General features: G+C 39.0%; 2 protein-coding genes across 2 annotated transcripts in view; one reads left to right on the top strand and one right to left on the bottom strand.

Moving 5' to 3' along the window:
• The first annotated feature begins 2,980 nt into the window (after positions 1-2,980).
• Positions 2,981-8,941, top strand: LOC140233482 (ADP/ATP translocase 3-like). Its single transcript, XM_072313600.1, has 3 exons — positions 2,981-3,139; positions 6,334-6,477; positions 7,334-8,941. Exons 1-3 carry the CDS (start codon positions 3,020-3,022, stop codon positions 7,976-7,978), a joined length of 909 nt encoding a protein of 302 aa, XP_072169701.1. The 5' UTR covers positions 2,981-3,019; the 3' UTR covers positions 7,979-8,941.
• Positions 8,942-16,671: 7,730 nt separating this feature from the next.
• The window catches only part of LOC140232838 (RNA cytosine-C(5)-methyltransferase NSUN2-like), a 38,548-nt gene continuing 28,296 nt past the window's right edge, over positions 16,672-26,923 (bottom strand). The window contains exons 16-19 of the mRNA XM_072312953.1: positions 19,483-19,560; positions 18,812-18,950; positions 18,022-18,064; positions 16,672-17,044 (exon numbers count right to left, since the gene is read on the bottom strand). Of these exons, the coding sequence (XP_072169054.1) occupies positions 16,672-17,044; positions 18,022-18,064; positions 18,812-18,950; positions 19,483-19,560 (633 nt within the window). The remainder of the gene's footprint in view (positions 17,045-18,021; positions 18,065-18,811; positions 18,951-19,482; positions 19,561-26,923) is intronic.

Raw genomic sequence — 26,923 nt, forward strand, 5'->3', positions numbered from 1 at the left:
CCTTGGTGCCCATAGATGTATCCTGACTGAGTCATCAGTCACTGTCGTTTCTCAGGAATGTTTCAGAATGGAGGGGGATTCAATTATGGCGATAAAGTTCTTGTTATTGTTTGTTTGTATGTTTTCGTACATATTTTGCAGATGGTCCCCAGTTACTCGCGTCATAGCATGTTTACATGTAGACCTATACTATTTGACGTTGTCAACGCCTGAGCCATACCTTACAGTGTATGTCGATGTTACTTTCTTCGCGAGCGAGCGAAGCGAGCGAGCGCTTGAGAAAATTATACATTTTCCTACAAGATAGAATACTGTTCAGCTCTGTTACCTGTCTGAAGCCGGCGTACAAACGTCATGCAATATGCCAAAATTGATACAATCACATTTCTGCTTCCTCCATTTTTTCCCCTCAAAATTCAGGGGGGATGATTGTACAGGGCCATCCCCCCTCCTCCATTTCAGGGGGGGATATATCCCCCCCATCCCCCGGGATTTACGCCCATGGTTTAAAGGCATTTTTTTCCATTTGCAGATGAAACAATATGGTAGGATATTTTGTGATACAACTGACCTCCACATATGCATCAAATGTGATAACGCAAACATTTTTTTTTTAATCACAACTCCCAAAGGTAAAGAGGACCTTTGATGTGAAGTGCCACCGAGAAGACAATAGCCCGCCTTCTCGACTTTGTTCCGAGGAGTGGAGAAGAAGTCTGATCTCGGATCTCGTCTCCGGACCCTAGAAAGTCGGAAACATATCATTACTTCGTGAATTCAAACATTTGGGGCCTGCCGGGAAGGGTCAAAGTAGCTTGAGCTATATAGGGTTAAAGAAATGATATATTTATCATAAATTATGTATGATTGTGTGATAGATGTATAATGGTGCTGTTTGCGTTCATTGTGCCTTTCATTGAGATATGTATTTGTGATGCGAGATGCGTCAGTGTTGTTTTGATTATTGTATAATGTTGTAATGCTAATGGGAAAAAATTCTATGCCCAATCTTGTTAGACTAATAAAAGATGAATGAATGAATGAATAAAGAAATTAATAAGGCGAGGAATTATCTCATCTTCTCGATGTCTCTTGTACAAGCTTCCGCATAGGAGAGCTCGATTAACGACCGGATGCTGATTCGGCGGGTGCAAATTTGAATGTGAGATGACGCGATGCATGCAGGCCTATATTACGAGATAAGTGTCTGTGTAATTCGTAACTCAAAGGGGATTGAAGCCAAACTACACCAGAGGTCATGTGCATTGGATGAACGCAACAATATTAGTAGAACACATCAGAAAGCTTGACGAGAATCGGACAATCCATTCTAAAGTTATGGTGCAGCCATTGCTAGATGAGAAGACTTCAACAGTTCGTGACGTCACGTATGGAAAGCGATGAAAAGAAAATGGAAAGAGAATTCCACATAATTTCATTTTTAATGACCATTTTTTAATGAAAATACAGAGTCCTTTGACTTGTGTAATGCTAAGGGTGTTTTCCCTCTATTCTTTCTGGAAGGGGTATGTCAAGTGCTAGAAAAGTGAAGATTATATTGAACTTTCTATTTTCTTGACAAGGGTTTAAAAAACTCATAAATGGTAGTTATGATTCACTGGCTGTCAGCTGTTTCGTTGCCAAGTAAACCATGTCGTATCAAAATAGGACCCACATATCAAATCATAATTATGATACATTTTGTAAAGATAAATCCCATGTACTCCCTGATTCAAGGGGAATCCAGTGGGAAGTTAGTCTGAAAAGAAAGAATGAAATACGATTTGCACATCAATAAACATTTCTTTGAAACCGTATTAAAAAGGACTTATGTAATTTCAAAGATTTGCTTACTTTTGCAAAAACGTTCATGAATAGGTTTAAGTGGGTGAGCTGATGATGTCATCACGTCATAATTTTTCATTGCTTGTGTGCAAAAAAAAAAAAAAAAATGACGCAAATTCCACTTCCTGCTACAAAAGTATGAAAACACTCCTGGATGATTATCTTCCCAAATAGTGATCAGTCAGGTAGGGCCTATATCAGGATATAAGACTGGGGAGCAATTAGGGCTATGTTTGAACGAAAAACAGATAGAAATTTCAAAATGCCATGCAGCTACAAACAGTACTGTAATTGAAAGTTGTGAGGCAATGACATTATCAATTCATCACTTCCACATTCATGTTGCAAGTTTACAATTTCCTTTCATTGTTGTGCTTAGAAAATTTGACTTTTCCTTTTCAGACTAACTATAGGCCTATAGTTATAGTTCTCAGAGGACCGTTCGGAAGTGACGAACACAAGGTAAAAGGTACTCAGTAGGCCAACTAACTTTATACTGGTTCGATTGGAATTGCTTTTGTAAAGATAAAGATTATCTTATAAATGGCTCAGAATATGACCATAATTAACATTTTTCCTTGTATATTTGTTTTTAATCACACACTGACATCCATTTTTCATGTGACCGAAAAAAGAGTAGGCCTATTGTGCATCAAATTATTTTGAAGATGCCGTGGTTTGGGAGTGACGATTGCTCTTCCGGGTCACCTATCCTCTCGTTTCGCCGATACGTACCAGTGCGCGCTACCAGTTCAGTATGTGTCATGACGCCAACACTGTACTTCTCACTAAGAGTTGCGGATAACTTTGTCTTGATGAACGGAAACTGAGTCAGAGTACGACGTCGGGATTGCGCACGCGCAGTAGTCTGCTGGATGTAACCTCTGACATGACGACTTACTCGCGGAATGATTTAGATATTGAGAAATGTATCGCAGATTCAAGGATTAAAAAAGTGTGTAATAGCTGTAAATCATACATTATTATGCAAATTACATCGTATCAATCAGTATTTAATGAAGTACCAAGACACAATAATTCAAAAATGTCATTCGCACTAAATACTACATTCGTTACGCGGATGTATGACATGCCAGACGAATGTGAAGAATCAGTGACGTAAACGCCATCTACCGGCATTTTCCTCCCTTCCTCTCGTGCAGCAGCAAGGACCATGGCCATCAACCGAGAAGTTGTCACGTCTTTTGCAAAAGATCTTGCCGCCGGTGGAATCGCCGCAGCAATTTCAAAAACTGCAGTAGCACCCATCGAAAGAGTGAAGCTTCTTTTGCAGGTAATATTAAGTAACTTTTTGAGGTTTTTTCTGAAATATGGGACTCACAACTTACGGTGTCCCCTCTGACATTAGTGTCCCTTCGCCAGTAGTGCACGCAGAATGTGGTATGACTGTGTGTGAGCATGCGTGCGATCTGCAGCATGCGAGATAAACCGGCCTTTTGGACTGTCGCAGAAACGTTCACGTGGTTAAACATTTGTGCTCACTTTATAGTGCAAAAGACCGGTCTTGTAACACTCGTGAATGCCGCTACATTCATTACCCCGCATCACAAAATATTACATTTTGAAATCTGATGGACCTGTGTCCTGTATTCATGGAATCTGTGGTGTGGATTCGCCACTTCGCCTCGGAATCCCCTGCCCAGCAGTGCTCTTCTGCGCGTGTTGCAGAACACACAGAAGAATCAACGGACATAGGCCTACTACGTTGTACGCGTAGACCACGGTCTTGCCACGCTCGAGTGGATCTAGCGAGACACTCCATTTCCATGTTATCTGGCATTGGTTAGGTTTGGACCTGCCGGCGTGCTCTTTTTGTATTAGGCTCTCAATTCGTTTACCTGCTACATAATGTAGGCTACTGCTTACTGCATCATATGAAAGTGAACATATTGATTTTTCCCCTTGGGTGGCAGTTCACAATCGTTTGCAGTCACTCTAACACTAACAGACTGCTGGCTAGCTTAGCGTGCTCAGCGGGAAAAGGAACGGTTCTGTTTTCTTAACACTCTTATTCAACTTAAAAAAAAAAAAAAAAATCTGTTTGAAAAACATTTCAACTCCCTTATTGTCCCCATTTTCTTCATTCACTGAGAGAGGGGCATAAAAATCTATCTAGATTGGCATGTTTGACGCTGCTTTCAGTTGTAGAGCTCTAGCAGTCTATAGAGTTTTGTAGTCCGGGCATGCACAGCTGCTCTGACCCAGCGCTCTGGCAAAAAGTTAGTTGCTGCTGCTGACAGGCACTGTGGGGAAATTTGCCAAAATCCTTCCTTTGCTTTCAAGCTCCAGTTTTGTGTGAAGAATTTGAAATGTGTTGTGTGCTTGACTGGTAAAACAACAACAACAAAAAAAAACAAAAACAAACAAATGTTGGTTTAAATGGCTGGAAAAAAAAAGTACTCAAATTTAATTAAAATTAGATTTGGAGACTGCTCTCTGCTGCCTTTGTGAGATAAATAGACCTGTATGTAATTTCACAAAATTGATACAAAAAAGTAGTATAAATTGGCTTGGCAATGATGAACACTGATGACATTTTACAACTTTCCTTTGCCCACAGACCCACTGCCAGTTATGATAAGTTCAAGTGTACTGTACATATAAAATCTGTGTTATTGAAACTTTATTGTTCAAGTGATGTGATCAGATTACATTACAGAAAATAATATCAATCCACCCTTGTCATAGCGTGCTGTGCAATACAGAGCCGAATTTAAATAATGGACGTGTGCACTAGTGCCAGAAAGCGCCAGTTTGCCATGACCTTCGAGACCATACTTTACTTCGGGCTGAAGCAGATAAGCAGCTTGCTGACGAGATCTGCCTTTGAATAACCCTGGTCCATGCAACATGGGACAGTGTTTTCATGTACAATTTTATGTTGGTGTAGAGCCAAGAGTATCGATTTGGCAATATCACCAAAACTTGCTAAAAAGGATCTTGAGCTATGGGAATTGAACTTGGAAAGTGATGGGATGGATTAATGTTGGGTCTACTTTCAATTCAAAATCCAAATCATTGTACCAGACATACATGTATCTTCTGTTTCAAATTGGGTTATTAGCAGCAGTACAATTGTAGCAGTAGAATACTATGGATTGTACCATAGAATCATATTAATAGGTCTATCTAGATAAATTGCCAGAAATCTGATGAATATTTTCGTTTAAGTAGGGGTTTATGGTGACAATAGTGACGTGCCTAACAGCAACCAATGTGCAACCAACTCGTGTTCTAAACTCCATTTTAGCTCGGCATATTTCTGATTGTAAAAATTTAATCCTGTACTAAGTACGTAAAGTCAAAAATATGATCAGGTGATTATGTCTGCATAAAATACAGAATATGTACAAGAATTCATGTGCATATTTGGATTTTGATATGATTTACACTATGCAACGTGACTCATTCTTGTAATACAGATTTGTGAAGGTTTTTTTTTTTTCCTCAACCCCCCCCCCCCCCAAAAAAAAAGGGAGTATGTAATTGACTAATATAATCAGGTTCATAAGTTATGTGGTTAGACATAAGGAAGCTGGTATATGACTCATTGTTGGGTAAAACCATCAACATCCTGTACAAAGCTAAGGGACTCGCATCATGTGTAGAGCCCCTTATGCAGAGGGTGGGAGAAACCATGTAAGTCAACATGTACGTAGATGTCTTCTTTTCCAAGTCCAGCATTCCTCTGCTTCTGATTACTGTATGGGCCAATTATATTTTGAAATCTCCATACAATGATATCCACCAATATAGCCCAGTTCTATGATAATTCATGAGAAAAATATATGTACTCTGCACTTTCAACACCCCACAATACATTATTTAGTGATATTCCAGAAATAGTAAACAAGAAACAAATTAGCTAGATAGCACACTACATCTTCAGTGGTGTGAACATGCTACGATGTATATATTCTGATCACACTTCTGTTCTGGGATATTTTTGTACATGAATGACACTTTTGTTGCCATGAACTGATATCTTTAACCTGTTGATGACAAGTCCCGAGTATACTCGGGCAAGGGTCGATGGGAAATGTGTGTTAAAGCAAAATCAGCCCTTAATGGGTTAAAGATAAAAATTATAGTAATGTTACTGCTGTTCCCTTCAGGCCTTTTTATCCCTTGTAGAGGATGTCCTTAGAAAATGGATTTACAGTGCATGTTTGAACATGTTTTGTGTAATTATGTACTAAATATGAAAGTATGAGTGTGGCTTTTATGAAGGAATGGAAGAAGACAAGTATGATGGCAAAACCAGTTATTAGCAATTTTTGTTTACATATGCTATCAGCAGTTTCAAGGACAACAAGGACTGTAAAGAACCTAACCAAGTTTTACATTTGCTCATGTATATTGGTCATTATAAATCTAGTTTGCAATGTGAACTCTTGTTATCTATGTCATGCCATGTTTGAAAATGAAAATAATGTTTTGTGCCCCCACCCCTTTCCCTTACAACAGGTACAACATGCATCAAAACAAATCACAAAAGACCAGCAGTACAAAGGCATCGTCGACTGCTTTGTCCGTGTTACAAGAGAGCAGGGATTCTTCTCATTATGGCGTGGCAACTTGGCAAATGTCATCCGATACTTCCCCACACAGGTATGTGTATTTTAACCATCACTTCAGCTGGAAAGCCTATCCAGCCAGCCTTATGGACCTCCATAATATGCAAGGAATGGTACTGCAGTTGTGAAAGATAAATAATTGAAAGCAAATCAGCACAATATTAAGCAACTGCTCCGTGAAATTACGGTTGTTGCAAGATTTGACTGTTTACCTAGTGAATGGCGATGAATGGGTATCTCTAATAGCTGGTACAATCTCTTGATTTTAACTTGTTGGCATAGTACTCTGTACCTTTCATTGAGTGGTACTGAACAAACAAAAGCAACAACTCCCTGCTTTTTCCTCAAGATATTACAGTGAATGGAAAGGCATATTCAAAACAGTACTGCTGTTCATAGTGTCTGCAGTGCCAGCCTTCACACTATCTATGAAATGGATTTTTTTTTTTTTTTTTTTTTTTTTTTTTTTTTTTTTTTTTTTTTATAACCAAAGTAAAGCTATCACTAAAATTTGATTAGCATGTTATTTTATACCCCTCTGTACGAAGATTCTGGAGACTTTATTTCCTGGTGCTAAAGAGGGGTATGACATCATGCCTAATTTCTGAGGAAAATTTCTTATTTTTCTTCTCTCTCTCTCTCTCTCTCCCTCCCTCTCTCTCTTTAACAAAACCATCATCATTTCTGTGTTATTAATAGCAACCAATGGAAGACCCAAACTTATGGACCATGAATCGTCACTTTGCCCACACATACCTTCCTGTAGAGTATCTTAAACTAAGAAATAACAAATAACCAATAAAAAAAAAAAAATGATTGGCAGAATGATAACTGTCTAGTGAGCCACGACATTGAATTTTTGTCTGCTATTTTAATTTTTATTATAATAGGCACTGAACTTTGCCTTCAAAGACAAGTACAAGAGGTTGTTCCTGGATGGAGTTGACAAGAGGAAGCAGTTCTGGCGCTACTTTGCGGGTAACCTGGCCTCTGGTGGTGCAGCAGGAGCCACATCGCTTTGCTTTGTGTATCCCCTTGACTTCGCCCGTACTCGTCTTGCTGCTGACATTGGCAAAGGTACTGCTGAGAGGGAGTTCCAGGGCTTGGGCGACTGCCTGACAAAGATCTTCAAGTCCGATGGCATGCTTGGCCTCTACCGTGGCTTTGGCGTGTCTGTGCAGGGTATCATCATCTACCGTGCTGCCTACTTCGGCTTCTACGACACAGCCAAGGGCATGCTCCCTGACAAGTACAGCAGAAACATCTTCATCTCGTGGATGGTGGCCCAGACGGTGACCACTTGCTCCGGCATCATCTCCTACCCCTTCGACACTGTCCGTCGTCGCATGATGATGCAGTCCGGCCGCAAGGGTGGCGAGGTCATGTACAAGAGCACCATCGACTGCTGGAGGAAGATCGCTGCACAAGAAGGAGGTGGAGCCTTCTTCAAGGGTGCTTTCTCCAACGTCCTCCGTGGCACCGGTGGTGCCCTCGTCCTGGTCCTGTACGACGAACTGAAGAAGTTCTTGGTATAATTGAGGATTGTCCATCCGTGGGTTTTATTGAGAACACCCTTGAGCAGAATTGTCCAGATCTTGGGGAATATGTCGCTGTGACACTGTACAGAATGCCAATCTATTGTTTAGTTCAGTGAAGAAAATTGGCTGGCCCATATATGAATAAATTCAGGTGTGGGGGGACAAGATGAAGAGAGGTTTTTGATTTGGGCAATTCTGTTCTTGATTACTGTAGTTCATGGATCCCTTGTATGCTTGGTACTGATTGTGCGTGCTCATAGATAAGATTCATGGATGCACAAAGAAAATAGCAGATATGTATGTTCATATGACGCCACTTTTGTCTGTATTGCAGAATTATGATTATGCTACATGTGGAAATGTCAGTTCCACCTAAATTTACGGGATATTGTGTAGACCTAGCCAGGTTACTGTCTGGCAGCTGTGGTCGGACTCCACTTTGTTTGCAAGCAGGGAGAGAGAAAAAAAAGAACTAGCGACAAAATGATGCTACATTTTCAAAGGTATTTATATAAAGTATTCATGTGTGAATAATGGGAAAGTGATTTAGATTTTGATATATCTATCAAATCATATTTACCATGACATTCTAGTGCTCAATGTTACCCTTTTACAAATGACAATTGCAAGAAGTAAGTGATGTACCAACTAGTTCTGACTCCAGATGTTTGGTTTCAATAAAATGCCCCTTCTGATCTTGCAACAGCACACTATCCTCAACCCAAAAGTTCCAGTGAGATTGTTGTAGAAATGGTTGGAAAGTGTCTCACCTTGAAGTTTGGCTTTTAACTAGCAGCATTGGAAGGCACCAAACATGCTGACTGTTGAGGTGGACATCAAGTGCTTGTTCATATTTTCATAAGCACTTTCTGTTGTGAAGTGGATTGTATGTGTGAACTAAAAAGAAGAAAAAAAAAAAGAATACTGGTTTAAAATTAAAAAAAAAGAAATCCAATCCTAGATTATTGCATTCAATGCTTTATTATTCATATAGCGAATTGCTTGCATGTTGTTGTGTGCATGTGTTATGCGAGTAGATGTTGCGTGCATGCATTTGTGTGTTATACGTGTACAGTTTGTATGTGTAGATGTGTAATGATTAATCTGGTGATTTATAAGACTTGAATAATTGTTCATGGACTTACAGTAAACCCTAAGTCGAACTAGCACAAGTCGAATTATTGCCCTGTTTAAGTGGAAGGTCTTTTCAAGTCCTCTTCTCTTTATATTCTGTAGATTTTAATTCCTCATAAGTCAATTTTTCTCTCAGTCAAAGCTGTTTCTTAGGTCCAAATACAGTAGATTCGACTTGGGCAATTTCGACTGTAGTTAAGCAAAAGTTGATGAGCTGTGAACTTGTTCCGCCCAAAACACCACTCGGCCAACACCCATACAACACAAAACAAAATGTACAGTGTACAATTGTATTTGGTACAGTGTGCATGATCTACATGTACATTTTTATTTCTCCAGGTGTGAATCGTAGAATACATGTACATACTGTAGTAACAATGTCCAAAATGTTTATATACATGTACTCACATTCATACAACAGACTGTACAAGGCTTCAGCTTTGCAATCTGTATAGAAAGGCCAAGTCCACTTTCATATACAGTACATAAGGATTAAGTGAATGCAGCAATATCAATAGAATGCATCAAGGAAAGTTTGAAGAAAATTGGACAATCCATTCAAAAGTTAGAAATTTTTGAAGTTTCAGGGCTGCCATTGCTTCAATGAAAAGACAACTACATGTACAGTGTACATACAGCTTGTGATGTCACTTGCATAGAACGATATATGGAAAATCTAAAGAAAATTCAACATTACTGTATTTCACTGTTTTTGCATGATAATAGAGCACTCGACTTGCCTCTTTCAGAAGGCACAGGGAATTATATTACCCTTTACATACCTGTATGTCAGTAGTGAGTTGAGGGAATGTGTACTTTTTTTAAAGTAGGAAATTTTGTGCAAGTCTCTTTATTTTTTAGTCGTAATTGTTCTACGCATGTGACATCTTACATTATACAATAGTAGTCTTCTCATCCAGCAGTGACTGCAGAAACTTTAAAAATCCATAAGTTTTGAACAGATTGCCCAATTTTCCTCGAACTTTCCATGATGTGTTCTACAGTGGACTCCCATTATAACGAAGTCCTTGGGAACGGCAGTTTTCTTTTGTTATTCATATCAAAATTTCATTGGAACAATAAAATAACAAAAAGACTGGATCATGCTGCGGCCTGAATTTTTGCTTCGTTGCAACCGGGATTTCGTTATAACCATGTCTATTATAATGGGAGTAAACTGTACTAATATTGCTGGATTCACTCAATCCTTGGGTATATGAAGGTGAACTTGTCCTTTAACCTGTCTAGGACAGATTTTGCTACAACATGCATTTCCCATAGACACTTGCCCGAGTATTCTCAGGACTCGCCTTCAACGGGTGAAGTTTACTCACTTCATTTTCTTGGCATGCCAGATGGTTTAGGCAAAGCTCCACATAAAAGGCGACTGTCACCTAACGGAGTAATTATTCCTGTTTTGTGACAGGGTGTCCATTTGCAGCAGGGGGCATCTCATTCACTGATGAAAAGGCCCCATCAGTGCAAGAGCACTCTCACTTCACATAATACTTTGCAAGGAACTCTTGTTCCGAGGTGGGACAAGTACACTTGATGCACTTAAAACTGTTGCATTGATGAATGAAACTGCCCCTCCCGCAAATAGGCACCCTACTGCAAATGGGGATGATTACTCTAGTACAAATGAGTACACTCAGCAGTTTGGATGAATGAAAGCTTCCTGAAAATTGAAAAAAAAAGAAGAATGTTTTGAAAACATTGCCAGTGATCACCATCACATATGCAAATGAGATGAGGGGATGTAATTGCCGCACAGGTCTCCAGTTGGATTGCACATACTATACATTATAAATACATGTACAATGTACAGCTGTATTTGCTCAAGTTTGATTTTCAATAAAATACAGAGTGCTCTAAAAAATATTCCTAATTTCCATTACAGAATCGGTGACGTTTGCTCCCACGACAATTGCTTCAGTCTTATTTTCTCAACTTAGGACTTATGGTTAGGGTTGTGATAAGGATTTTAGGTTTAGTTTGATGTGAGGATTAGTGTTAGGGTTGTTTGTGGATAGAATTTATGTTTGGTTTAGCGTGCAGATATTTCATCGGAGCATTTGTCGTAGGAGCAAGTGTCATGGAACCTTCAAAATCAGTGTAGAGCTTGAATTACATGTATTCAGCACTCTTATTATGTGAGGTTGCTATGGCTGACCCCCCTCCACCCCCCCCCCCCCCCGCCTCCACAAAAGTACATTGTAGAAGATAAGTTGACAATGACAAAAATAAAGGAGTTACGAAGATTCTCATAAAGTAGATTTCAGTGGGAAATTCAAAGGCAATGACCTGCTCCATCAAAGATGTAGATGTGATTGTGGAACCAGGGAGGTTGGGAAAGAGACCACTGGCCCATTGGTGCTTTGTGAAGTTTTGTTCCTTGGTTATGGGAGCTAAGACACACGCAAGACAACTTGAAGCGACAATGGCACCTAGGAATCCCACAGTACATTTGTGACAGGGATTTTTAGCGTGTGCAGAAGTTTTCTGCACATTGGCGATACCAAGAATTACATATCACTCAAAACCGCACCAGCGACCCCAACACATATACATTACTGGTTGTGGCACCCTGGGGTTAATTACTGGACTGCTTAAGAGTCAGGGAATTTTAATCATACATGTACTTTTATCAAAATCTTACAGATGCAGTCACATACTCATAACAACTCAAAGAACAGAACTCTTATTTCAATCATGCAGTGCTGTTTCAAGTGATTTGAAATCAAGTCATCCACACACCATCAAGCTTCAATACACAAGTATGCACACAAAAACTTGTTCACTTTTGCTTTCTTGAACACCACTCACTCTCAGACTCTAGACCTTTCATTTGCAACATGTTTTTTTCCAGTTTCAACACAAAAGTGATGAGTTTAAATGACATGAATTGGCATTATTTACAACATACCATCCTTTCTAAGTTGGGCAAATGATCAACTGTAGGTAATGTGCAGTATGGACACTCCCTCACCAGAACACAAGAAAAGCTTTGAAATGCATTGTTTGCTCAGTCACTACCTACACTGCAGCATGTCAATGTGTACTTGCATAATTTTTATAACATACACATTGGTTTCTTTCATTTAAAAAAGAAAAAAAGAAAAGAAAAAATGTTTGAAGTGTTGATACATGTATTTCTCTTCTGTACATAGAGGTATGTGAAATCATACAGTGGACTCCCGTTATAATGAAGTCCTCGGGACCGGCAGTTTTCTTTCGTTATAACGAAATTTCGTTATAACCGAATGAATAAACAATAAAAATACATAGAGTTGATAATGTTGCGGCCCTAAATTTTATTTCGTTGTAACCGGAATTTCGTTATAACCGTGTTCGTTATAACGGGAGTGCACTGTATAAAATATATGGATTTTTCCCCTTCTCTTTTGAGCTATGGTCAAACCATGATGGACAATCAACTGCAGTACATATTATCTCTTCAATACAAGGATGTGTTACCTGGGGGTGAAGTCATCTATTGAACATTCCCTTTCTACATGTTTCCTTTAGTGGATATTTGGATACTTTGTTTTCTATTCGATGTGTTTCTGGGTCATTAATTTATTCATTTTTTCCACCATGTTTCCCATATTGACAAGCCAGTATCTAAGAGTTGTTGGTTCTTTTTTTTTTTCTTCTTTTTTTTTTAACAAAGTGAAGTTAAATATGATTCCCATGTCTGATAATTTGACAAAACAATACCTCCCCTTTGACTGACAACCTCCCCTTTAACCGACAATCTGTCATAAAAATAAAACAAACAACTAAAATCCAATGCCCTGAAGTTTTTGAAGGGTCACTGTCCAGTTATCATGTGACATTAACATCTTACAGGGAGTAGCCTCTAAAAAGAGTGTCACAATATCTCTGTGGCTGCACTGGCATGAATTAAATATGTGATACTACATGTAATAACAAAAATATTTCATACACAGATAACATTTTTTAATGTCTTAGATCTGCACTTTATTATTGTTGTACATGATGCAAACATTAGCATTCATCTTACACACCATGGAAAAAAATAGAAGAATGGCGAACATATACCAATAAGTACCGTTTAAAGATTTGATTAGTCCCAACAATGTATTACAAGATGTTTTGGTTGAATTACGATATGTGAAAATATTTGCTTCTTTCATGGTCAAAATTCACAGGATAATTAGATATTTGGCTCAGGCCTCCAAGTCAAACTGCAAAAGGTCTCTGAGATACATTATCTGTGCACTAATTTGACATAACCATGCCTCTATGTCTCGATTCATATCATGAACACTGGAAACAGATACCTTTACCTTATTCGCTAAATGACCTAGGCTGGTCATACTGGTCTTCTCGACAGTTTGATTTTATTATGACAGATTGTGATTAATCAAAGAAAAAAATCTGGACACATTAAAGTGAAAACAAACAAAAGTATGCAAGGCAATGAAAGCATTTTACTTTATATACAATCAACCTTGCTTAAGTCAGTCTTGCCATGGTAAAATAGTCACCCAAGTCGAAGGCCTTTTCAAGTCCTCTTCTCTTTATATTCTACTGATTTTCACCCCTCATAAGTCAAATTTTCTCTATGTGGAAGCGATGTCTTCAGTCCAAATAGATTCGACTTAGGCAAGATTGACTGTATCACTGCTTGACTGGAGAAGGAAGGAGTGGGGAAAGAGATAGAAAAAGAGATAGATACATGGTTCTACCCCTTTAGGGGCCCTAGAAACACAAACCACTCCTCGCTTGTTCCTGTATCTACCACACATAGTACATCTTACTTGTATGTACTCCAACATATACCCCCTGCTGGAGAAAGGAGAAATAATGCTTGAAATTCAGCGTTTTCAAGCCCATGGAAGTCATGCTGCAAAACTTCCGAAGGGATCAAGTGTTACCTTTATGAGTACCTCACCATTCACTATTAAAATCCTAAAGAGAAGGTGCCTGGTAAGAGCGATGAAAATACAACCGTATATTTGAATAAAATGAAAAACAGTTGTACAGTTTGTGGATTCTAGAGACACAAGAAGAAATTAAGATGGCACATCTTTTTGTACTTCCATGGCGCCATATAGCCAACTACCAAGGGTCAACATCTGTTGCCCATTTACTTGTGTGTATTTGGGGCAGACCATTTCACCGGATAAGTACGTGTACCCTGCTCTTTGCAAGGAGTGAAGTGGAACTTTTATACATGTGCATGGGTTGTGACCTTTCTCTCTCACCCCCAAAAACATCCATTTTTTTGTCCTTCCAAGGAATAATATTTTGCTGTGTTTTGGCATTCTGTCAAGTAAGCAAGAGGGAAAGGCATGATCTCACACAATACTGCTGAGCAAGACTCGATGGGAATCGAACCAGAAGCTATTTGATTGCGTAGCAGACATACTACCACTGAGCCACCAGAATGACAAAAGATGGACCATGGCTCCACAGGAGCTGCAGTACGTCACCTGAAGCCTGCTCAAGCAATCCATTAGGTTGGGGGTTATGTTTCACATTACAGCAAAGGTAGTCCATCAATAAAGCAAACTGCACACAGTATGAAAGTGAGTGACATGAGAGCAGAAGGGTCCCTTTTGATTCACATATTACATGTACATACGGTTGAATACAGTACACTCCCATTATAACAAACACAGTTATAACAAAATTCCGGTTACGAGGAAGTAAAAATTGAGGCTTCAACATTGTCCACTCTATATACTTTTATTTTTTATTTGTTCGGTTATAACGAAATTTCTATATAACGAAAGAAAACTGCCAGTGCTGAGGACTTCGTTATAACAGGTGTCCGCTACAATGATATTCCCTAATATTACATCAGACCATCACAAGAGAGTTTCTTGCCACTGAACAGCACAACCCGAAAAAAAGTAATACAATTTTATATTTACCCTCTTGTGATGTCTTTTTCATTTCACTGAGACTAGATTGCATGGCATATGGTGCTGGAAGAAAGGCTCACGTTTGAACAGTTGCTTTCATAAGTAGTGCTTTTCCCTCACATTCAGTGCTTTTCCCTCACATTCACGTTCAAAATCTTCAGGCCTATGTGACCTTGCATCACATATCTCACATAAAATTACGGAAAGCATTTTTCAATTTGGGTCTAACAGACTATGAAAGAACACACAGTAAGCTTTCAAATGATAGACAACTCATGAAAATGGGATGCTACTATTACATTCAAATATGTGATGAAAACCCCAACCTGTAGAAATACAACTTCTCAGAAAAAGAGTTTTGAATCAAAGGGTCAATTGAAGGGGCATTGAATGTCTCTTCAATGTGTTGAAAAGAGAGGAGAGGGTGAAAACTCATTGGCAACCTCAGAGAAAGGATGATTGTATTATTGGAACAAGTTTGGCTAGGGTTTTCAAGCACATTCTCAAGCACCTCAGTGGTGGAAATCCACGAAACATCAGCCAGACACAAAAATGTAATTCAACAAAACTGTAATGACATCGTACTCATACTGTGTTTTATGCTTCCAAGCATTAGACATATATGTGAGAATACCGATAATCACAAATTAACCTTGTTGACCTAAACTGCATATTTTCAGCCCAATGGGAATGTTAGAGTCAACACTTTCTTTTTCTTTTCTTTTTTTATAGTTTTGAAATGTATGGTCATAATGTTTAATTGACAGCTTCAAAAGATCTTGATATTTTGTTGCTCTGTTTCTTTTTTTCAATTTTCCATCCAAGAAGAAGGCTGGATAGCCCACATTTAGCTGCACTAGCTGGCTTTCCATGGAGTCCAGTTTGATGTGAGGTGAGACCATTTCAATTTGTTTATGCACCCTGCTCTTTTTGATGAGTAAATGAAGCAGGATCTTTTTACATGCATGAGTTGTGACTCTCTCACACACAGGACCTCACACACAGGACCTCCATTTAATATGCCCTAACTGAGGGACAAGACATGAAAATAATGACCAAATATCAGAAAGGAAGCTTAAACTGTACAAAATAATGACAATTATTCAGAAAATAACTTTGAAAAACACAATATTAACCCGGTGAAGACGAGTCCCGAGAATACTCAGGCAGGTGTCTATGGGAAATGTGTGATATAGCAAAATCAGTCCATCCCCAACGGGTTAATACAGGACTAAATGCATTGGTTGAGCCAAGTAAAACTCCATGGGGAAGTCTGATATTTTGAGAGGGGTTCAAGACTTCATGGTGATTCTAAGCTCAATATCTTGACAGGCTTTACAACCATAACATCTTGCATTTTGACTGTAACTATTACTAAATAGCATCTCAAAATTGCTTTCATCTGATCTGCTGATGCACAGACTGTAAAGAACATTGGAATTCAAATGGTAGCATCTAAAGAACTAAACTTGGAATCACACAGGTTGAGTGAATGCACTTCAGCACTGACAGAGCAAAAACTGCCACCATTAATTTCATGTCCAGTCCCTTCTGCTTCTGAATGAAATTGCCGGGATGACGGACAACTGCCTGGATTCCAGAAACTCTTGGACACATCATGTCCAACTTGGTTCCAACTGCGCTTGCTTCATCCATCATTCATTCTGCTGGTGTATCTTCAGTTCTGCACATCTCATCTGCTTCTTCCATGGGCTCTTCTTGCATCTTGCTCACTACTCTGACACCCTCTGCCTCCTCCTCCTCCTCCTTCTCCTGCTGCTCATCATTTCCTCCATCTTCATCATCCCCCACAGCACCACCATCCAACTTTTCACCATTGTCCTCTGCTGTGGCCTGTGGTGTTTGCGCCGACGACTCCGCGGCACTGCTAGTCCTTGGATTTTTGGACACGTTGACCGGTCCGCCGACCAGTCGCAGGATGTGCTGCCTGTCGCCCTTGGCAACGTATGAGCGCAGGGAGGTCTTCCCGCGCCATCCCACGATGATGAAAGGAGGTTCCGGTTTTCCATCCCTGTGGATATAGAAGGAAATCATTTAAAGAACTGAGTTACAGAATGGCAAGACTGCACATTGTCTTTGGAAAGTTACTGTACCATACTTGTAAATGTCATTGTGCAAGTATCTGTATAGTTGTCTTTTTTTTTTTTAATTCATCACATTTTCTAGCATGTCTTGGTTTACACTGACCTGTAGACAGGTGTAGCTGAAGAGGAATAAAGTGATCTGTTACTTTCCCCTCAAAAATAAAGACGAATTATATTTCTTTAAACTCTCTTATGCCTAGACTTCTGCTAGATATGTCATGAAGAAAAGCTACCACTGCATCTTCAATCCACAATGAATAAAGAATGATTATACATTCAATCCTCAGGGAAACACAACTAGTCACAGCAAATGAATATCAACAGAGCTCAAACACTACAAGAAGAATGTTGAATATGAATAGGAACTTCTTTGGTAATGCTGGCATGTTAACATGGGTAGTAGCCTGTCAGGCCCGAAGGCCCCTGGTTCAAACACTACAAGCCAGAACCAGACCATGCATTAACACATTGAAGACTAGTCCTGTAAATGGGACACATGGGCAATGCATGTTGTAGAAAACAGTCTATCTTCAACGGGTTAATGTACACATGGATGGTCATTACGCCATTTCCCTTCCATAACCAATTTTAGGTGGATGGGGGGGGGGGGGGTGCTTCATTGTACAGACATGACATTTAATAAGCATTGTTCCTATGTGTGAGAGCCATGCACATAATATAACAGATGCTACATCACTTCCTGTGAATGGTAGGGTGAAACTCAGCTGAGTGGGTGGCTGGCAGCGTCTGAGAAATGGTTAGTGAAAAATAGCAACTGCCCTTTAGTTGGCCCACAATGACTAATAACAGTTGCTTGACAGAATGAGTGTAGTACATTGTTGAGTGCCAAAAGACAGAAAGAGAGAAAAGATGAATACATGAAAATAGAGTACACGAAACTCACCCTTCACTTTCAGGCTGGTATGTGAGAATGACCGACCCTTGACCTTTGTGGAATGAATAGAAAATATATAAAAATTCAGGAAGATATGGACAATCAAATTGATATGAAAAAATGACTGAGATTAAATAAGTGCATCTCGTATGAGTTGAAGCCACAATGGTTTATCTTCAAATGCGTGGTATTTAACTATTCTAAAGAGGCAAACCATTATGCATCTTGCAGCTGAATTCTCCATATCGCATTTTTAGCCGATATCAAGGCGATATCAGGTGATATCGTTCGATACCTCCGATATCAAACCTCTCAGGCTGGGACAGTAACATCCGGTTATTGATTTGCGTGTGTGCTTTTCTATAGGCGAACTTACAAGCTTTGTTTTGGATCCAAAGAAATATATTTGTTTCAACTTTAGTTTGTTTATTTCCCGAATATAACTATCCATTACACCATGGGGTTTTTCTATGAGGCAGCAGAGTGTACTTCTGATGATGCTAAAAGGAAAAAACTGGACAAATATCCGTGCTCCGAGCAGTAGAGGTGCACCACATGCACAGGCCGCGAATATTTTGTCCGTACATGGAAACGCTATGGGCCTACTCTCTGCGCGTGTACCTGCTCTCCACAGTTGACTGCATTTTCTTTGAACCATGCTCGCCATGCTGCGGCGCCGGCTGCCTTGGCTGACAATCACGATGCACGGTGAATATTATGTCCCATAGCGTTTCCGTGTACGGAAAAAAAATGTTCGCATCTTCGAACCACTCAGTGAAAGGGGCACAAAGTCACTCACCCATGGTGTCGAGTGCTTCCTTGATGCCCTCGCTGAAGTTCTTGGTGAAGGGGTTCTCCTCGGAGAACAGCGTGACGATGTCCTCCTTCTTCACCGTCAGTTTCCTCCTCTTCACGTAGGGGTAGAGGATGTTGATGCCCTGAGGGAATGAGGTGGTGCAGATGATGTTGTATGATGAGATGGAACAAAATTAAACAGAGATAAAACAAAATTGATGAATCCATGATGTTTCCATTCTGCCAGTTAGTGTTGAGGAAATAGATGGAAACAATAGAACAAAATATAGTGTGCCATTCATTATACTTTCTGCGTATATTTTGTCAGTCAAGGTAATACAATCAATGTATGCAAATATTACATCAACAATGTATCCGTCTATGTGTGTTTGTGTGTTGTGTGTGTGTGTGTGTGTGTGCATGTATGTCAGGGTGCATGCATGAAATAGAAAATGACATGTATACGCATCCAGTTCATACACTGTATATACTTGTATATTTGAGTATACACTCATGGATGTATGGCTTTACTAAAACCTAGCTGGGTTGGCTAGCCGGCCAGCTCAAGATCGAACACTGATTGCTTTGTTTGAACCACATAATACGTCTCTGCAGTGAGGAGTACATACTTGTCCTGATTGAAAATGGGAATTTCTGAGATTATAATGAACTTACATCTTGGGTGAGTCGGAAGTCACAGGGAACATCGTCAGAACTGCTCCGTGACAGGATCTTAACCCCAGAATTGATGACCTAGTTCGCGCAGTCATGACATGCAGGAGCAGAGAGAATAAGATGGATAGACAGACAGATAGATAGATAGATAGGTAGATAGATAGATAGATAGATAGATGAATAGATAGATAGATAGATAGAGAGATAGATAGATAGGTAGATAGATAGATGAATAGATAGAGAGATAGATATGTAGACAGATAGATGAAAAGAAAGATAGAGAGTTAGATAGGTAGATAGATAAATAGAAAGATAGACAGGTAGATAAATATGTAGGTTGGTAGGTAGGTAGACAGGTAGATAAATGGATAGATAGACATGTACACGTAGATAGACAGACAGACAGATAGACAGATAGATAAATAGATAGATAGATAGATAGATAGATAGATAGATAGATAGATAGATAGAATGAATGACATATAGATAGGGAAAAAAGAGAGGGGGGTTGGGAAAGAAAAAGATTCATTTACAACAAAGTCCATCTCAGCAAAGCAAGTGTTATAAATGTTGAATCAAACCACAGAATAACACACAAGTAAAGAGCATGGTGATGAAAGTGTACTGTCACTTTATCAGAAACACTCCTTTGAAACATAACTGACAACTTGTGCAGTGTAGTTGTCCCAACAATACAGAACGCAAGATGATAAAATAGCATTACAAAAAACATGTGGTATTGAGCACTGGACAATAGGTTCAAAAATAAATTCTTAAAAATATCGTGCATGTCATGATCAAGTGCTACCAGTACACACTATGGATGGAAACCTACAATTGTTGTTGTCACAGCATAACAACAAAAAGAAAACTCCACAGCAATTTCACAAAAATTAATTTTTCTAGGACATGATAGGAGCACTCCCCCTAGTTCCTCAAGAAGCCAGAGGGAATAACATTTGCCTGAACATACCTCATGAGCAGGTCTATATGCACTTTTTGTACAGAAACAAAACATTGCAAAATTACTACTGTACATTTTCTTGATATAATATTGCCACTTTGATATTTAACAAAGAATGTTGTACAATCTTACTCGAGACAGGACAGCATGAATCCATCAAAACTTTAAAGATTCATAATTTGTGATAGTCTGATTTTCCTTTAAAAAAATAACGGAGCGTTTCACTTCACTTTCAGCCAAAATCTTCATACAAGAATACTACACCACAATAGGTATCAATTCATTCTGCAGTGTCCAAATACTGCTGATGTTATGTCTTTTTAAGAGTCATTCTACAGTTTGTTTTTATCAAGTGTTAAACCATCAGCTTCAGGAACCGGATAGGTCCTGTCTAAAGTCTACAGTGTTGTCAGAATCTCAAAGCAGGAGAAATACCTTTTCCATAATTATATGGGTCCCGCAGCTCATAAAAAGAGCACTATCATATACAACAATATGCCCACTGGCCTGTGATCTTTCATCTACGAAGCCCTGTAAAATACATCCACAATTTTCTCTTACCACAAAAATCTTCTTATTCTGTTCATGTGTTATAAAAAAGGAAGAGAAATTAGATAATAAAAAAAGGCACACACATATATTTCAATGGATGTAGTATGAATCAGAAAGGTGTAGTGCCAACTGACCTTCAACTCACATGTAGATTAAAAATTGTTCTTAAATCACTCTTAAGCAGCTTACATCTATTTGACCCTTTGTGCCCCAGTCAAGACTGACTGCAAACACACATGGTCTTGTTTGACCAGTCACGAGATAAAAGGGGAATCTGTGGAAACCCTGGAATTACATTCTCACACAGAGACGATACAGTGCACTATTAAGAGAGAAAATAACTCCTAAAAGCACATCCAATCCTTCACTGGTACCCAAGGTACACTCTTCAGCCTTAACCTTGTACCAGGAAAGGCATACTTTATGCCAAAGTGGTGTTTAGATAGAGATTGCTAAGCCTCTACAGTAGGACAAGGTGACAAATGAGAAATGACAAAACGAAAAACAAGTGTGTGACACTCGCAAATGAACACCATCAAGTTAACATGAAAATGAGATAAGAACCATGACTTTGGCTGGCACAAATAAGCAAAATTTCAGTTTAAATCGTCAGGACTTTTCAGTGCAGTTTCCTTTTCTGCTCATGGCCCTTTCCCTATAACTTCTCCCATAACTTTTTACCATTTTCTATGACTTTAGGAACCCTACTTTCATGATAATGAACATAAAAGGGAAGATAAACCCCAAGATTAATGTGGATTGAGTGAAAGCAGCAACATTAGTAGAACACATCAGTGAAAGTTTGAAGAAAATCGGACAATCGATGCAAAAGTTATGAATTTTTAAAGTTTTGGTGTTGGAACCGCTGGATGAGGAGACTACTAGAGGTTATGACGTATGAGTGGACTACAATATCAAGAAAATATAAAGAAAATACTACAAAAATCCATTTTTCATGAAAATTACAAATTCCATCAACTTGATATTGACATATGTTAAGGGTAGCAATTATTCCCCCTGCTTTCTGAAAGCGGTTGGTCCACTGCTCTTTCATAATTCCAGAAAAGTGAATTTTTGTTGAATATCCTTTATATTTTCTTTGTGTTGTTGTCCACTCATACGTCATATCCTCTAGTAGTCTCCTCATCCAGAGGTTCCAACACCAAAACTTTAAAAATTCATAACTTTTGCATCGATTGTCCGATTTTCTTCAAACTTTCACTGATGTGTTCTACTAATGTTGCTGCTTTCACTCAATCCACATTGCTCTTTGGGTTTACCTTCCCTTTAAATGGCATCAAATATATACCCATTTTTATTTAAAAAAAATACCAGCTATATCAATCCTATCCTGTTTCTGCTTAGATGATTGTGACACAGTGTCTGGAGGCAGATTGAAATGGGAGTATATCTTTCTCAGGGCATGAACCTCTGGGGTTGACACCCATTACAATTTAATTGCAGCAAGGTACCTTATGATAGCCTAGTACTGCATTCCAGTAGCCCCACAGCCTGCTGTACTTTAATCCCTATTAAAAGCTCTATTCTCATGACACGATCAAGGTCCATGTCTTTCGTGTTGAATGAAGTACTGATACTCATTGATTAGCCATGCATTGTTCTGATCAAAGGAAGAGATTACACATGCTACTTCTTCCTTTTAAATCTAGTGGACTTTGGTTACTATAGAAGAGAACTACATACCATTCACTTTGAGCTCACAATGACTTCCCCTGACAAATTACCTCTTGTTCCTCAGTTTACTTGTGATAGGTCTCTATTCACAAGTCCGGTGTATGAACGTACACCCGTGCGCTTGTGGAAAATGCACAATCACATGTGTGTATACAGGTTACATATTCACTTGGGAGTGTATCTGCGTCTGTTTGTGGTTGTCAGTGTGTGTGTGTGTGTGTGTGTGTGTGTCTGAAGACTGACACGTATGTCTGTTGATGTGTAACAGGAATAGGATTTTTAATCCCGGATAACAAAGTATGGTTTTACTCCTTATATTTTCTGCCCCCATTTTTCATCTGCTACAATGTGCTTGTCAGTACTATGTATTGCGGGAAGTTCACTCCAGTACTGACACTGGTACAAAGGACAGTATGTGATAAAACCACTAAGTGCTGCATAACCATGTCTTGAATAGATAAGGAGGAACAATAGTTGCTATGTACACCGTACGTGTTCAATTATCATTCCCATTGGTATCTGATGGAATGCAATGTCATGATATCAACCAAGGCAAGTGACGTACAAGCGAAGCTGTGCTGACTTAAAGGTGCATAGTCCCAGTGGTGTAGAGGGCGCTGTTGATGATACTGCCGAAGTTGAGCTGTCATTAAGAGTAAAGCGCGTAGGTGTGGCTAAGTAACATTGCTTTTGTTGTCTTCTCTGCGCATCACGCAGTCTGTAGTAATGCCAGGGTGCGTGCATATGTGTTTCTTATTATGACATCACAAAAGAAGTTTGCTAAAGCTGTCATCCCCTCAGCCAAATCATGAGCCGAACTGTGATCGGACCACTGGCTACAGTGGATCGGACTTCTTCGGACTCGGGGAAGCGGGCCACAGCGTAAGCACTAAAGAGGAGTCGATAGTGTAGGTCTCTATAGGAAACTTGCGCCATGCACCCGCGTACGCATTTGACTAAACCACCGCGACCATGTACCTTTAAGCGTGTTTCCACTAAAACCAAACTGCAGTGTTTGCTATGATGACATAATTATGACAGGAAAATCAGATACGGTATTTAGTAGTTTACCTAGCAGCTTCGGCTTGCCTGAACATGAAATTATGCTGGATAGTGGACTTGGAAAGAATCCCATAAGTTTGGATATGATACTCAACGTCACTCTGTACAAACAGGTTCTGCAATATTTTGCATCACATCACCAATTCTTTGATTACAATGCTTGCATGAGGGCTTACAATAAGTACCACGATCAATTCATAGGAAGTTTATCTCGAACATCCACATGGTAATCTCTTCTTTCATGACCTGCACTGTCATTAACCCGTTGAGGATGGGCTGATTTTGCTACAGCACGCATTTCCCATAGACACCTGCCTGAGTATACTTGGGACTCATCTTCAATGGGTTAACTTCCTTCCGGAGATCACTTTATAATTCATTGCATCATTGTATAATTCTCCTTTAATAGCTACCATTACAGAATACTTTCTCTTTATGGTTCTACATTACCTCTTTAGCAAAAGTATTATCTTGCTTCTTCTTTTTTTTTTTCTTTTTGTTACAGTGCCTTTTCAGTAGTGTGCATCCGACATTTGGAGCATTTTTACAACCAAAAGTGTTGAAACACTCTGTGGTTCAAGTTGACCTTGATAGACAAGCATAAAGTCACACAAACAAAGCAGTAAAATTTCAATACATATCTGGGTACAAAGTAGAAAGTTGAGGAATCTTTACTTAAAGTTTTTCGTCTTCTCGAAGACGGCAGAGAAATTGGTCACATTTACATACTAAGATAAGATGAATGGTGGAGATCAAGACAAAGCTGCATTTTTGTTCTTTCTTTGAACCAAAACAAAGAAGAATCAATACAAGTTTTGTAAACTTGCAATTTATGACTGATGACCTTTACAGGAAGTAAGTAGTAAATTCCTTTCAAAATCAATGACTAAAGACTGCATAACATTCGTATGACTAACCAATAGGAGCATTGTGAGGCAATACCGCATGGCTCATCTTACCATGTACAGGTGGCAACTGATGTCACTATTGCATTAAAGCATGTGAAATATTCACCACTTTCTCATTTTGTGCCCAATTCACAGAAATTTTACTTGATGTCACTCTGTTTTAGTGAATTCAAACATCAAAACAGGGAGGTGCTAGAGAAGGAGAGACAACTACTGCTCTCCTTTGAAGTCATGCGTGGCACCACCGAGAAGTTATGCGTTCAACTACAGGTGTTACCCATGTGCTTTGACAAAAGAGAGCATCAATAATCGGGACTAGCGCTCTCACATCTAGAAATACTTACCCCTACTGCAATTCGCTCTCTCTTTCAATGTGATGGCAACAATGAATTTGTTTACCTTGAATTGGAGCAGCGAATCAAAATGCAGTGTAAAACTGACAATTTTAAAGGGTGTGTACAGTTCTGGTCGAGGTGAGGATTTAGCATTTAACGTTTTGTGAGATATTCAGAAACCACTCAATGAGATGTCAAAGAGCATGCAATTCTAAGGGGTATCAAAAGTTTATTTGATGAAAATCGGTTTTGGAATGGCTGAGATATCCAAAAACAAGGCGAAACAAAGAGATCCTAATAGAAGGCGAGGCCTGTCGCCTTTTATCATTACCATATTTTTTGATATCTGCAGCCATTTGAAAACCAATTTTCATCAAATAAATGTTGAATCCTTCTTAGAATAACATGCTCTTTCATATTTCATAAGAGGTTACTCATTATCTCACTTAGGAATGTTCAAAAACATGAATCCCCACTTCGACCAGTACTGTACAGCCCCTTAACAGCAAATAGTTTAAAAGCACGCTGGAACACGCTTTAGCGGAGTACTTTACTTGAAAGATCAAAATATCCCAGATTAAAAAATAGACTAGAAATGTCGCTTTGGCGACTGGTATGCCTCCGCCATAATGCATGATTTTCCCAATAGGTCTAGATAGTACATGTGGACAATGTGTGATTACATTTTCACAAAATTGGCAAAATATTGAAATGACAAGTTTGTCACAAATGTGTTGAATGTTCACCTTCCTTGACCTAGGTTTAATTGGATGAATAGGAGAGCATGTATCTAGGGATTTAAGGACTTTAACTTGACTTTGACCCATTCATACATTTAGGCATTGAGTAATTTTCAAGGTACAGGTGTGGAGAAAAAGTGCAATTTCTGAATTGAATAGTAAATTGTTACCATTTTCATCTGGCCCTTGACCCTAAAATTCATAAGATAATCACTTTCAGGTAGAACATGCATACTATGTACTAAGTTTCAAGATAACTTGAGCCACTTCGAGATATGGAGGAAAAAGTTAGTTCAGCACTTTCACTTGATCTTTGACCTTGTGACCTTTGAGGCAAAAAAAGAAGAAAAAAAAAAAACTTTCCAGAGAATTTCTATTAGGTTACACATGCATACACCAAGTGTAAAAAAATAATAAGTAAACCCTGCTGGCATTGCATAAATATGAGGGAAATAGTAAAATTCTGAAGTGTTGCACTTGACCTTTGACCCCTGACCTTTGACCCCATGAACCCTACATTCTCTAGATAATCACTTCCAGTCAGTACATGTATATACTATGTTCCATGAAGATACCTTGAACAATTTTCCAAGGCACGGAGAAAAAAAAAAAAGTTTTGATATTTTTACTTGACCTTTTGACCTTTAACCTTTGACCTCATGACCAAAACTTTCACCAGAGAATCTTAATTGGGTAATACATGTATACACTAAGTTTCAAGAAAATATCTTCAGGCATTCAATAGATATGGCGAAAATAGTGAAATTTCATGTATTTGACCCTGACCTTTTGACCTTTGACCTTTGACCTCATGACGCAAACTTTCACCAGAGAATCTTAATTGGGTAATACATGTATACACTAAAGTTTCAAGAAAATATCTTCAGGCATTCAATAGATATGGTGGAAATAGTGAAAATTTATGTATTTGACCTTGACCTTTTGACCTTTGACCTTGAGCATGTGCACCCAAAAGTTGATAGGCACAACTTCACCCCCTAATACACATACATGCCAAGTTTCATTAGGATACCAGGATTTGATAGTTACCTTGTCCACAAAATTCATTACGGACGGACGGAAGGACGGACGGACGGACGGACAGAAGGACGGACGGACGGACGGACGGAAATTTTCATTTCATTTCGATTTGCGTATTACGAAGAAACTAGAAATACAAGTTTA

The sequence above is a fragment of the Diadema setosum genome, chromosome 9, assembly GCF_964275005.1.
Source record: "Diadema setosum chromosome 9, eeDiaSeto1, whole genome shotgun sequence".
Lineage (NCBI taxonomy): Eukaryota > Metazoa > Echinodermata > Echinoidea > Diadematoida > Diadematidae > Diadema > Diadema setosum.